Source organism: Protopterus annectens, chromosome 4.part0 (genome assembly GCF_019279795.1).
Source record: "Protopterus annectens isolate FY-2018-M chromosome 4.part0, PAN1.0, whole genome shotgun sequence".
NCBI classification, from domain to species: domain Eukaryota; kingdom Metazoa; phylum Chordata; order Ceratodontiformes; family Protopteridae; genus Protopterus; species Protopterus annectens.
Genome location: NC_056733.1, coordinates 609348406 through 609363405, shown reverse-complemented (window position 1 = coordinate 609363405; position 15000 = coordinate 609348406). Strand labels below are relative to the sequence as shown.

The 15000-nt window shown below is 38.5% G+C and overlaps 1 protein-coding gene across 1 annotated transcript in view; it reads left to right on the top strand.

Moving 5' to 3' along the window:
* DNAH10 (dynein axonemal heavy chain 10) overlaps positions 1–15000 on the top strand; it is a 5879077-nt gene that overhangs the window by 236701 nt on the left and 5627376 nt on the right. Inside the window, exon 6 of the mRNA XM_044069759.1 lies at positions 11814–11929. Within this exon, the coding sequence (XP_043925694.1) occupies positions 11814–11929 (116 nt within the window). The remainder of the gene's footprint in view (positions 1–11813; positions 11930–15000) is intronic.

The window sequence follows — 15000 nt, the reverse complement described above, 5'->3', positions numbered from 1 at the left end:
TACAAAGAGAGAGTTGAGACAGGCTCAGCTTTCATACCCTACATTGCAAGAGGCAGGTAGCTAGTGAGGCACCAGATTTGAAAGGGAAGGGGGAATCTGTATACTGGGAGAAAGGGTTACTGTATTGAGAGTAGACCCCTGAGGGAGGGCTAGAAGGTGGGAGGGTATAGAAGTTGGTAGTGCCTAGAGTCTGCCATCTGGCACTTCTAACAATAGCTCATGATATTCCCTTTGCAGGTCATATGGGCATAAAAGTTACAAAGAGACTTATTATGTAGAACTTCTATTGTCCTGGAATTTCCAGAGATGTAACAGGGTACTGCAGGACCTGTGAGCAGTGCCAAATGGTAGGCAAGGCAGGAGACAAGGTGAGAGCTCCTCTGATGCCTTTACCTGTGATTGAGGAGCCATTTCAGAGGGTAGCTATGGATATTGTGGGGCCTCTGAGTACCCTAAGTTCCACAGGGAAAAAGTATATCCTAGTGGTAGTGGATTATGCTACACGATACCCTGAGGCAGTGGCTCTGTCCTCCACTGAAGCAGAAAAGGTGGCAAATGCTTTGTTAGAGATTTTCAGCAGGGTAGGTTTCCTAAAAGAAATACTTACTGACAGAGGTGCCAATTTCATGTCAGACCTGCTGGCTTGTCTGTGGAAGTCCTGTGGGGTGAAGCACCTGAAGACCACCCCCTACCATCACCAGACTAATGGTCTTGTTGAGAGGTTAAACTCTACAATCCAGTCCATGCTACGGGCATTTGCAGACCAGTTTAAGAGGGAGTGGGACAAATATTTGCCCCATCCGTTGTTTGCTTGCAGAGAGTTTCCCCAGGAATGCACAGATTTTTCACCCTTTGAGTTCCTGTATGGGCATAGGGTGAGGGGACCTCTAGATTTAATGCAAGATGAGTGGGAAGTTGAGTGTAAACCTCATAAGGAGTCTGCTGTGGCATATATCCTAAACCTCAGGACTAGGCTCAGAGAACTCATGGCTTGGTCCAGGATAACCTGGAAGAAGCCCAACAACAGAAAAAGGTGTGGTATGACAGACATGCTCGAGGTAGAGAGTATGCTGTGGGGCTGCAGGTAATGGTTCTCATTGCTCTCAGCCACAGCAAGCTGCAAGCAGCTTGGGAGGGACCGTACAAGGTGGTAAGAGAGCTAAGTAATGTTAACTACATGGTGGAACTGCTAGGCAGGAGGCAGGGGCACAAACTGTACCATGTTAACATGATGAAACCTTACCATGATAGGGAGGCCCTTGTGCTGAGCATTTGCAGTGGATTGCAGGAGGAGTCTGTGGGAGATCTGGTGACTGATCTCCTCAATGAGGCTTGGACTGACACCTCAGTGGAAGGGGTCACAGTGTCCCAGGAGCCATCTACTACTCAAGTTCGAAAAATCTGAGCAGTGTTACAGGAGTTTGGGGACGTGTTCATTGGGAAACCAGGGTGCACCCACCTGATGTAGCACCAGGTGAATGCAGGACCCCAAAGGCCTATTAGGCAGGCCCTTTATAGGTTGCCTGAGAGAGTCAAACAGACTCTGATGGAGGAGATACAGGAGATGTTGGAACTAGGGGTAATTTGAGTCCAACAGTCCCTGGGCCTCTCCAGTGGTGCCAAAGGAGGATGCCAGCATCAGGTTCTGTGTAGACTACAGGAAATTACATAGTCACACAGAGTCAGATGCTTACCCCATGCCTAGGACAGATGAGGCCCTAGAGCAGCTGGGTGTGGCTAAGTATCGTACAACCATTGATCTTAACAAGGGTTACTGGCAGGTGCCCTTGACTCCCAGTGCTAGAGAGAGGTTAGCCTTTGTGACTCCTTTTGGCTTGTATGAGTTCACAAAGATGCCCTTTAGGATGAGAAATGCCCCAGTGACTTTCCAGAGGCTGGTAGATCATATCCTAACAGGAGCAGGAGGGTTTGCCCTTGCTTACCTAGATGATATTGCCATCTACAGCCATTTCTGGCAAGAGCACCTTCAACATTTCAGGGAGGTGCTGGGTAGACTCCAGAGGGCAGGGTTGACCATTAAGCCCAGCAAATGTCAGGTGGGTATGGCAGAGGTCTCCTATCTGGGACATACCAACACCGGCATGGCCTTTTGGGAGACCAATTTTGTTTTTACTTCTGAATTTAAGGACAGTTGCTGTCTGTATAGGCATTTTATTGATGATATTATTATTTTCTGGCATGACACCAGGGAAAGGTTAGATTACATTTTTGAATTTATTAATAATTCTACAGAATTTTTACGGTTCACCATATCACTTGACTCTGTTCAAATTAATTTTCTTTACATCACCTTGGTGAAGAACAGTGTATTACATAGATTTGATTCCACATTATATAGGAAGCCTACACATTCCAGTTTCCTATTTGCACTTTCAGAGCTGGCACCCCATGCATCAAAAGAAGGCCATTGTTAAGGGCCAATGTGTCAGGTTGGCAAGAATGGTTAGTCAAGAACAATTTATTGATGAATGTGCAAGGTTATTTGACATGTTTTCAAGGAGGGGTTATCCCCAAGATTTCTTAACTGAAATCTTTATGGAAGTCAAGAGAAAGAGAATGAGTGTTTTTTATACTCCACTCCTGGGCAATACTGTAGTCCAGAACAATCTGGACTCGGGTTCCAACTCTGTCAGTGTTTCGTATAAGAAGGCCATGGTGTTACCATGTAACTTACAGTTCAGGGAAATTAAATCTGTCATTATTAAATTTTGGGACATTTTCAAGTGTGATTCAAACATCTTCAATAAAGTGGATGAACAACTTGTTATTGTGTATCAAAAGGACATGTGTTTTAAAACCATGATTGAAAGAATGTTGCCCCCCCTCTTTGTCTAGTGGTAAATGTTTAAATGTGGTCACTGTTCACAGTGTAGATTTATTCTTGAGGGTACGGAATGTTTTGTACATGGTTATGGTAATATTAAGTACAGAAAAAGATTCAATTGTGACAGCAAGGAAATTGTTTATGTTGCATTGTGTCAATCTTGTACCTGTTTTTATATTGGCAAGACCATTAGACAATTCAGGTACAGGATTTATCAACACAGTTATGACATTGGTAAAAAGGATGAACGGAATGCACTTTATAGACACCTGAAGAATTTTCCCACACATTCTTTCAAATTTTCTGTCATAGACAGTGTTGTGGTGGACCCTAGAGGTGGTTCTCGTGACATTTTTCTTGAATTTTTGGACCTTAGATGGCAACTCAAATGTAATGCCTCTTGTTTTCCGGGTCTCAATGATATATTATTTCTATTTCCAGTTTATTGAAGCTCAAATCAATGTTTGCTATTTAAGCAATTATTTTATTTTTTGTTTTTATAGCACATTATTCATGTTTTGTACCTGTCTTTTTTCTGACAGGGTATTCATAGATTAATATATACATATATATATATTTTAATGTGTGTATATATATATATATATATATATATATATATATATATATATATATATATATATATATATATATATATTATATTGATGTTCATTTAGCAGTTTTCCATTAATTGTTTTATATGTGTTAATTGACTTATTGGGTTGGAGTTTCTGGGTATATAAGCTGACTGTTGTATTTTTTGCATATTCTGATGAGGTCCAGCTATTTGGCGGATGAAAGTGATAAATGTATTAAACTGTGTTGGTTTGACTCTGCATTTGCCTTTTTTACTAGTTGATCGTTTGGTGTCTTGTACCTGGGACATAGAGTGGGGAGTGGTAAGATCAGGCCAGAACCTGCCAAAGTGGAAGCCATTCAGGCATGGCCTGCACCTGTTACCAAAAAGCAGGTGAGGGCATTCATAGGGACAGCAGGGTACTACCAAATGTTAATCCTCAGTTATAGTACCGTAGCTGCTCCCCTCACAGACCTGACAAGGAAGAACAGGCCAGATAAGGTAGTGTGGACCACAGCATGTGAGCAGGCATTCCAGAAGTTTAAAGATGCTTTGTGAGGACCCCCTGTGTTAGCCAGTCCAGATTACAGCAAATAATTTGTTGCGTAGGTGGATGCTTCGAACAGTGGGGAGGGGGCTGTACTTAGCCAGACTTCTTCAGAGGGAGAAGAGCACCCAGTGGTTTATCTCAGTCGTACACTCCAACCCAGGGAAGAATGCTATGCAGCTACAGAAAAGGAATGTCTAGCCATAGTGTGGGCACTGCAGAAACTTCAGCCTTATCTGTATGGAAGAAAATTCATGTTAGTAACAGATCACAACCCCCTAACATGGTTAAACAAAGCCAGCCAGCAAAATGCCAAGTTGCTAAGATGGAGCCTATGTTTGCAAGCATATGATATGTCAGTGCTGCACCGCAGTGGGATTAGCAATGCCATTGCAGATGGGCTGTCAAGACAGTGAGTGGGGTAAGGTATACTCAGATAGACCTAGTTCTCTCAAGCAATGTTTCTCAAGAGTCACTTGAAAAACTAGCTTGAATTCTCCAAGGGTGGAGTTGTGTGAAGATAGGTGAAGGCTGCCAGTCTAATTAGATAGAATTTTGTAGATAATTATGTCATTTGTAAATATTAATGTAAGCCACAGGCTTGTTCTCTTAAATGTGAAAAGACTGCATTGGATATTGAACTGCAAAAATGTAACAACAGTGCACTCTGCTGTAGGAAAGTTAAGTCAAGCATTCTATGACTGTCTTTGATGTCAGAATTCGGAGCTGATATGTCTGGATGAAGGAATTCTAGCTATTGTTTTGAGACCAGAGTTACTTGCTAGAATTTGCATGTATAAATTCTTTTATTGTTCTGGCTTCCTGACCAGCTGCAAGATCAAGGGCTATTAACTTCTGAGAATCTGTTAGCCTGGGAACCAGAAATAAATGATGTAATCTGAAATGAATTAGTGGCACTGTGTTATCAATTTAAGGACAGAAAGAATGAGAGCATTAGAGCATTTTATCTTGAGAGCATCCAACATCACCATCTCTGCCTGTGTCTAGATGTAAGCAGGATTTTAGAACTGTGTTTTCTCTTAGATATACCTAGGAAATCGGAAGATTAGACTAGTTTATTTTTCTGTGATGTCAGAACTTTTGCTACTGTATTATTTTAAGTATTTCTCTGTGATCTCTGAACTCTTGCCTAGCACTGTGTAGTAAGCAGTATTGTCTTGTGTTTTTATTATGTATTGTTAAATATTTTTAAACCTTTCAACTGTGGCTGTTTTGTGTAGAGATAATTTAAGCTTTAGAGTACATTGCATATATGCGTGTATATATATATATATATATATATATATATATATATATATATATATATATATATATAGTGATACTGTACCAAGTCACTCCAAATAAGCTTTGCTGTTTAGTCACACTTACCATTTGGATAATAATATTCCACAGTATAATTGGATACCCTTTCATAAGGGCCTTTGAGTAGCTGATAAATATTAGCTGGGTGGTGGCAGTGATTTTTACCGTATAGTCTGGGTAAAAGGGGCACAGCTGGAGAACCTGTGTGCCAGCCTTCCCCAGGAGTGCCTGTGTGGTTGTATATAACTCTTATCTCAAAGTGTGTCTGTGTGTCAGCTAATTGGGCAGGTACACAAAGCACTGGTTGGACACAGAGGGTGCTGGAGGTTTTAGCTTGACAACTAGGCTGACATCTGGACCCTATAGCTGTGCCAGTTGGGAGTCTTATTTGGGGACCTGGAGGGAAAGGAAGAAACCAGCTCAGACTGACTGTGATCTCTGTGTGCTCTTAAGGGAAATTGTGCTTTACTGTGTGTGTATTTATTATCCTTTCCCTATATGGACGCCCCTCACTTGTGTTAGTGGTGAGGATTGAGGCTCCTTGATTCCTGGGCCAGTGCAAAGGCGTCATAACATCATTTTTTTTTTTTTTGCTGCACCTGCAGTTGTGTCTCGTCACTTTCTTTTATGATCTTAATTACCTCATCAGGATTACAAATGCTGACACTTTCCCATTCCAAAAGTACCTGTAAAGTGGCAGAGAATGATCATTTAAAATTCAGTCTTTTATGCTTACAATGCTTTACTATACCAACAAAGGAAACAGTTCTGTTCCACAAACAAACATTGTCCCAATCACATTCAGTTTTCTTCCTAGTTAACGCAGCCTTCATTCTGTATGGGCATATGCATGGGAGCATGCACACATATAGGGGAATGCACTGGGAGCTTCCGCAGTGATCAGGGTCACATGCCTCTCTGCCAAGGGGTAGAGGATTGGCAAAATAAACTAAAACTTCTTTCATTGCTGGGGTGCCAGCTAGGACCCAAATAGCCTTCATGGCTGCTTGACTGACTGCTCCTACAGATAGCTCTCACACCAGTGGATCTGGTGGTGGTTACCTCTCTACTGTTGTTAAATGAATGGTCTCTATTCTGATTTTAGGTAGAGTAATGACCAGCAGGCAGGTTAAAAAGAACATAGAAAAAAATGGGAACTATAGGGACTTTACATTTGATGTGAATCTATTCTTGATCAAAGTACTCTGAAATCCTGTATAACTGAAAATAAAAGTGAAAACTGAATGAGAGACCTCTATACAGTGTGGCTGGACAGGAAGCTTATAGTTTGATGAAAAGCCTTCCAACCTTTCACAACCAAAGTAAAAAAAGTCTTCTGTACAGCTGGTAGGGTTATTGCAAAATCATTTCTAAATCTTTTAAGATAGTTCAGCGATACAGATTCAACCCTTGTCCTAGAAAGCTTAAAGAACAAGTGATTGAGAATATGGTTGAATTGTGAGACCTGACCTAAGACTGTACAGAAATGTTTGAGAGACAGGATATCATGTACAATGATTATCACATTCAGGAACATTATTATGAAATAACCATGCACATAAAAATGTTTTAAATGTGGCTTTAGCAATGGAAGCAGAAAACAGACATATAAAATATTTTAAAGTAAGTCTACAGTCCCATGTAGCATTATACCAAAGCATGTGCACTGTAAAGGCCGTGGTCTCAAGAATGTAAAAGACAGCTAAACCAATATATGTTACAGGTGACTTTGTAAAGAATATACAGCTTGAAGTTATACATTTAATCAAGTAGAATACCATGCTTGTGTAGAAACAGGCATATAGCATGAACTTTTATCAATAATATGCATTGTAAGAAAACTTGTGTTGAAAGAGATGAAAAGAAGTTTAATATTAATTGCTGACATAAAGCTGGTAGGATGCATAGCGTATGCTGAACAGATATTTCCTTTATGTAGTGTGCATGGCTTCAGTCTGAAAAACATGAGCCCATTCCTTGCACAAATGAAGATAGAAAGGAAGCCTGTGAACTTTGACATTAGTACCAGAAACAGTGTTATTTGCATGAATGATATGAAAGGGAAATAAGTAATAATATCACAACCAACTAATCTTATATTGACAAGTTGTATGAGAGAACCAGAGGTGTAGCAGCATTTGTTGCCTGGAGTGAAATACTCATTTACCACCCTGCGGTCCCTCACTGGTGATTTCACAACCAACTAATCTTATATTGAAAAGTTGTATGAGAGAAGAGATGTAGCAGCATTTGTTGCCTGGAGTGAAATACACATTAACCACCCTGTGGTCCCTCACTGGTCCCCAAACCCTCCACCTTGCGTTAATAAGCACTCTTCTGAAATACTTGAACTGTAATTTTCTGGCTAGAGCTGTGACATTTTACATTGCACTTTATAGCAACACTGAGTAGCAGGTAGTATTTTTAAAATGATTGTGAAAAACAGTATTTTTCATTTAGCACCCTTCTGGCTTTGATTTTGTTCTGTTTTGCTTTTAAAAACAGGATGGGCATTGTTAACACTGTTCCATGCTCTGATATGAAATACTCAAAATATACTTTTCTGACTGGAGCTGTGACATGGAGGGCGGTTCATAACTAGAGCTGTGAAATTTTGCATTGTACGCAGTGGCCAAGTAGCATGCTATTAAAGAAACATAATATGGCATTGTTAGAGTAACAGCATAGTATATTTATAGTGGAGCTGTGACATAAAAGCAAGAGACATTATTTTAAAATGGCTGCAGGTACCAGTATTTAAAAACAGCACTGTTTTAATAAAAAATAGAGAGAGATGTACATTGTTACCAACATACTGCTGCTATTTTCAGGTAAAGCCCTATTCTGAAATTCCTGAAAATAGTGGGGGGTGGTGTAGAAAGACATTAAGACTATTTGGAACAGTGACATTTGGCAGCCACTTCATAAAAGTGGAGAATTAACATGTACTGTTAAAAGTAAAGTATTTACTGCTAGCAAAGAAGCATTGTGCTGTTGAATTGGAGCTGTGACATTTAGTAGATATAAAAAGTGTACACACTCCTGTTAAAATGCCAGTTTTTTGTGATATAAAAAAACGAGACCACAATAAATCATTTCAAAACATTTCCCACCTTTAATGTGACCTATAACCTGTACAGTTCAATTAAAAAAACAAACAAATCTGTTAGGGGAAAAATATAAAAAAAATAAAGGTACAATAAGCTGGTTGCATAAGTGTGCACACCCTTAAACTAAAACTTTGTTGAAGCACCTTTAGATTTAATTACAACATTCAGTCTTCTTGGGTATACACCTGCCATTAATTAAAGAGACTCTGATTAACCCCAAATAAAGTTCAGCTGACCTAGTAGGATTTTCCTGACATTTACTCAGTTGTGTGCTACAGCAAAAGCCATGGTTCGCAGAGAGCTTGCAAAGCATCAAAGGGATCTCATTGTTGAAACGTATCAGTCAGGAGAAGGGTACGAAAAAATTCCCACAGCATTGGATATACTATGGAACACAGTGAAGACAAGTTATCAAAAAGTGGAGAAAATATGGGACAACAGTGACGTTGCAAAGAACTGGACGTCCCTCAAAAATTGATGAAAAGACAAGACGAAAACTGGTCAGGGAGGCTGCCAAGTGACCTACAGCAACACTGAAGGAGCTGCAGGAATTTCTGGCAAGTATTGGTTGTGACTACATGTGACAACAATCTCCCATATTCTCCAACTGACTGGACTATGGGGTAGGGTTGCAAGGCGAAAGCCTTTTCTTACACAGAAAATCATCCAGGCACGTCTACAATTTGCCAAACAGTACATCAAGTCTCCAAAAAGTATGTGGGAAATGTGTTATGGTCTGATGAGAATAAGGTTGAACATTTTGGCCACAATTCCAAAAGGTATGTTTGGCGCAAAAACAACACTTTGCATCACCAAAAGAACACCATCCCCACGGTGAAACATGGTGGTGACAGTATCATGCTTTGGGGTTGCTTTTCTTTAGCTGGAACTGGGACTTTAGTCAAGGTGGAGGGAATTATGAACAGTTCCAAATACCAGTCACTTTTGCCCCAAAACCTTCAGGTGTCTGCTAGAAAGCTGAAGATGAAGAGGAATTTCACCTTTCAACACGACAGAGACCCCAAGCATACATCCAAATCAACAAACGAATGGCTTCACCAGAAGAAAATTAAAGTTTTGGAATGGCCCAGCCAGATTCCAGACCTAAATCCAATAGAAAATCTGTCGGGTGACCTGAAGAGGGCTGTGTACAAGAGATGCCTTTACAATGTGACAGATTTGGAGCACTTTTGCAAGGCAGAGTGGACAAATATTGCCAAGTCAAGATGTACCATGCTGATAGACTGCTACCCAAGAAGACTGAATGCTGTAATTAAATCAAAAGGTGCTTAAACAAAGTATTAGTTTAAGGGTGTGCACACTTATGCAACCAGATTATTGTACTTTTTTATTTTTTATATTTTTCCCCTAACAGATTTGTTTGTTTTTCAATTGAATTGTACAGGTTATAGGTTACATTAATAGTGGGAAACGTTTTGAAATGATTTATTGTGGTCCCATTTTTTTATATCACAAAAAAATGGCATTTTAACAGGGGTGTGTACACTTTTTATAGCCACTGTATAACCAAGACATAATATTTTAAAGTTTGCACAGATATTTAGTATTGCACCTTTGAATTAAAAAAGTACGAAAGGTACACTATTAACATGCACGCTATGCTCTGATAAGATATCTGTTCTGAGATAGTTGATGGTAAAACTGTTGGGGGTTGACTTGAGTTGTGAAATTTTGCATTACTATTAAGAGCAATTGAGAAGAAACATTGACTGGAGCTGTAACATTCAGTTCATCAGAGAAAACAAACTATTAACAACGTAGATATGAAGAATCTGAGTTGTACTTTTCTGACTGGAGCTGCGCAATGAAACTGTAACAACTGAAAACTAGTCTTAAGATTATTTCTGTATGCTAGTACATATGTACACATTGTTATCAATCTACTTCAGTCACTGATTTCCAACCAATTTCATATATATTCCCTGACTAAAATTTTAGAAAACTAGCTTATGACAAAACAACGGAATACTTATTTTAAAATACAACTTACTCCCACAAAACCAACATGAAGTTTGGCCCAAATATGACACTATTAACAGCTCTATACAATCTTCCAAACAGTATTCTGTTTTTGTGGGTTAGGTGAACTCACTGGAGCTATTTTCTTGGACTTGGAGAGCACTGGGAACTGTCCAACACCCTCTATTTCTACAAAAGTTGCTAGTCAGTGGCTTCTCCACAGAAATAGTTTAAAGGTGTAATATTACTAACAGAACTGTCATGATTGTTAATGGTAACATTACTGACCAGAGACTCCTCACTAAAGGGATGTTTCAGTTGTCAGTTCTGGGCCCTGTACTATTTTCTCTACTCATTAATATCCTAATATTAATTGCATCTTGAACACTGATTATATTATTATAAATAGCAAACATAAAAAGTAGGTAGTTCAAATACAGCTCTGTACAGTCTTTAATATTATTTGGAAGTGGATATCTGCAAACAAGGTCATAGTTAACTAAAAAAAAGTACACACAGTCATAGTATTCAGTACATCCAAACATTTACTTACAACCTTCCCTATATTAATTACAAATTCTCATGGTTTTATTACTGACCTATAGTACTCAGCTGAAGTATTTGGGCATCTCAGCAGAACAAACCAAATCTTTTTATTCACATTCACAGAGGCACAGTCCACAGAGGTCCAGAATCAATTGAATGTGGTGTACAAAATATCCCATGTTGATGATAGGTGCACTACTGTAGTCAATATATTGCTGCCAAAGCTTAAATATGTCCTGCCATTAATGGCCGCTGTCCACAGCCCTACTGTTTTACAAACAACTGAAAAATTTTGTTTTTTCTTTATTTAGGTGGAATAAGCATCCCTGTCTTACAGTAACATGAGTCAAGTGGTTACACATCACTGCTAACTAACATATTAACATATAAGCTGCTAAATGGAAATTATTGCTGCCTGCACTGAAAACAGGGTTTCAGTAAGGCATACCACATTACTGTCAGGAGCCAAAGTGGCCTAAAGCTGAGGAGACCAGCTTTCAGATGAGCTCTTGCTGAAAAAGCCTTTTCTAAAATATTATCAGCCGGGAGCAACCTGCCTACAAATTTTAACAAAGCAAACAATTTGGCTACCTTTGAAAATAGCTTAAAAGTCCTTCCACAGAACAATGTTTTAGAGTCTCTTTAAAATGTTGTCCAGCCATTTCAGGTGGTTAATAAAGAATGGAAAAATATGTGTGTGGTTAAATCTTTGAAACTGGAAAAAACAAAATGTTAATGTTTATACTGGCTCAACTGATTTGTAGCATTTCAAATTTTTATTACATAGATATTTTTGCTGCTTATTTTGTATTTTTATCTCAAGATATTGATGAAAAAGTAGATTTAGCTGAATGTGCCTGTTGCTTACATTTCTAAAATGTGTCCTAGAAATTATTAATGAACCCACTGATATAAAAGAAGCCAATGATGCGATGCCAAAGGTCCTGGAATGCGGAGTTTTGAATGGCCATTCATTACTTATGCTCAAACACCTTTTCTCACAGGTAAGAACCATATAATTAACTGTCTGTTTCCATTTAAAATTCAGTTCCTCAAATGTTACTGCATTTAACTTGGGTAGATTTATCAACTGAAGATAAAGGGGAATACATATTATGCCTGCTCAGTTGTATTAAAGTTGAAATATGATTTAGTGAGGTTAAGCATGCAGCATTAAAATGCTATGTTTCTGTGAAGTACAACTGTTATTGGTTACATGTGACAGTGACTGGAATGTATAATGGTCTCAGATACTTAATTCCATGAAAAAGAAAGTACTATTGCAAAGTATTGCTTTATGTTTGTCTGTAATAAAACTGCATTATAATATAACAAGGTGCTTTGTAGTTTAACAAAAAAAGATGCTTTCTAGTTTAGTTCTGCTTGCATAACTGGCATCACGTTTATCCACAGAATGGGATAATCTGGTTTAAAATGGAAGTTTCTGGTAAAACACAACCTAAGTTGCATTTTTGTTAAATTGTGCATACCATTTGTAACTACAGGTTATCTCAGATCATTACTCACTTGAATTTTGAATAAAGCCTCATGCAGATTTTTCTTCATTTGGTTACATTATGAGAAACTGACTGAGGTTATATGACTTATTGTCTGCAAATGGCATAGAAGAGGTGCTTCCATCTGCAACACTGGAAATTTTGATGATCAATTCCAGTGCCTGAAGGCTGGCTGGGGAGGTGATGGAGAGATAGGAATTGAAATACATTATTTACAATCTCTATTTTCTTTAAGAGTGTGGGTAGGAATGGTAATTTATTAACATTATAAGAAAGCAGGATATCTGCTGCTAAGCACCATTCTCCACTGGCTTATTTATTACCTAAGCTTACTGTGTGTGCTTGCATCATTACTGTAACAGGCAGGATTAAAACCTTTGTGCTAGCAAGCTTGTGAAATAAATACAAATTAATGAGTTGTTTAGTGGAAGAAGTTTGTCTTATCTGTCATGTGTCTGAGTGAAGAGACTGGCTCTTGCCTACTTTCTTTTCCGGGCTCATGTCTTTTTGCTTACCAAGTTTTAACTGCATCACCAGCATTGCATTTCAGTAAGTCTGAATGGAGAGATGATAAAATCGGCAAGCAAAGGAGCCTAGTATTGTTGGAAGTGAATTCATCCTCTAGTCTTGGTAAGTACATTCACAATGTGGACCCTGTTTTTACAAAATCTCACCAAGATGACACTGATATATAGACTCTATTTTGTATAGTATGCATCATTGACAGAAGTAGGTTAAAAAATAAAAAAGACAGCTGGATGCCCAAATCCCAAGATAAAAAGTACCCAATTTTGGTAGGCACACTGTTGCCAGGACTGGAAAGAATGACAGGGCAGAATACTCAAGGCATGGAAACATTCCTGCAGTGGGATTAGGCCAAGCTCTGGGAGGATGCCACCCCCCCCCCCCGTTGCAGAAGGAAGTACTAGTCCACAAAACTCACAAAAACTGGAAGGCCAAAAAAGAGCTATAAAGATGGATAGAGTGGTCTACTGAGGATAAGAAAAAAATATGTATTATTACTATTATGTATGAAGCCCAGAATTTCTGGATAGAAGATATACAGAAAGATTAAGAAAGAAATTAGAGGAAAGAAAAATTCTTGCACAATAAAAACTGTCAAAAGCTTCAAATGTAAATTTGTGTTGATTAGTACAGTGGATTCATGAAAAGCATTATATGGACCAAGAAACCTTGGGCCATTTAGAAAAAGAAGCAATTGAGGAAGTATGAAAATATAAAGAACAAAATGTAGCAATTTTTGAAAGGTATAAAAAAGAAACATGGTCATGGGAAAGAAGGATACAGCACATCTGATATGGTGCAATATTTATGCAAAGGAGAAAGCTAAACTAAACAATACAAAAAGCAGCTCCAAAGATACTTGAAGAGAAATATAGGCAAAGGCACCCAGATATGGAAAATTTCACAATGCAGAAAATAAGATCGCAAAGGGAGAATGTAGAACAGATTAGCCAAGTAGAAATGAATAGAAGCTAAAGTTATGGAATACCTGTGAAGTGTAGGATTTAGTCTAGAAAGTCTTACCACAGGTTATGTCACAGCACGATGGAACAGTGAGTCCCCACAGTAAGGAGAAACAGGAGGAGCAAGAGACATCTGAAGAAATATGGGCATGGGTAAGAAAAAATATTTAATAAGGTGCAATATTTATGCAGAGGAGAAAGCAAAACTAATCAGTACAAAAGAGCAGCAGCAAAGATATTTGAAGAGGAATACACCAAAGGCATCCAGATGTGGAAAATTTTACAGTACAAAAAAATAAGAAAACAGAGGGGGAAAGCAGAAAAGATTAGTAATAGAGTAGTTAAAAAGAGAAACTGAAGTTATGGCTTACCTGTGAAGTGAAGTGAAGGATTTACTGTAGATAATCAAACTCTGGAAACATCACAGCATGACAGAACAAGAGAATCTCCAAATTAAGGAGAATCTGGTGGAGCGGTAAGCATCTGATAAGCTGCCATATGAAGATAGTTTGGAGCCTTCAGTAGGAAACCAGTACAAAAGTTCAGTTGGAGTTGCATAGTATGGTAAGGAACTTGAAACGGTGGCAACTCTGACACAGTCAAAGGTGTAGAGTGATAGGCCAGTGATTTCCCTTATTAAAGCACAATGGATGACACTGGATGAAGCTGAAGAGAATATGGCACAGGAAGATGTTCTGAAACTTTCTGTAGAATGCCCGCAGGAAAAGGAGAACAAAGAATGTGCCCTTAGTTTAGAAGAAAAGGATGTAAGGGAAGAGTTGCTTGGTTTAATAGAGGTGGACAGACATGTTAAGATCAATGAAAGACGAATATTTCTGAAAGTCAGTAAGACTCAAAATGTTAGAAGTTTGACAAAACAAATGAACACAGTAAGTAATCAAGACAGTTCACAGAAATTCATGTGATATAACAGAAGTAAATAGGTTATATTATTGTGCAGCTAAATTAATAACGGATAAAGTCTTATCACAAAAACAATAAGCAATAAGGGAAAGGAAGAGAAAAAAATCAAATGCCATCATGGAAATGTCGAAAAGACAAGAAGGAGAC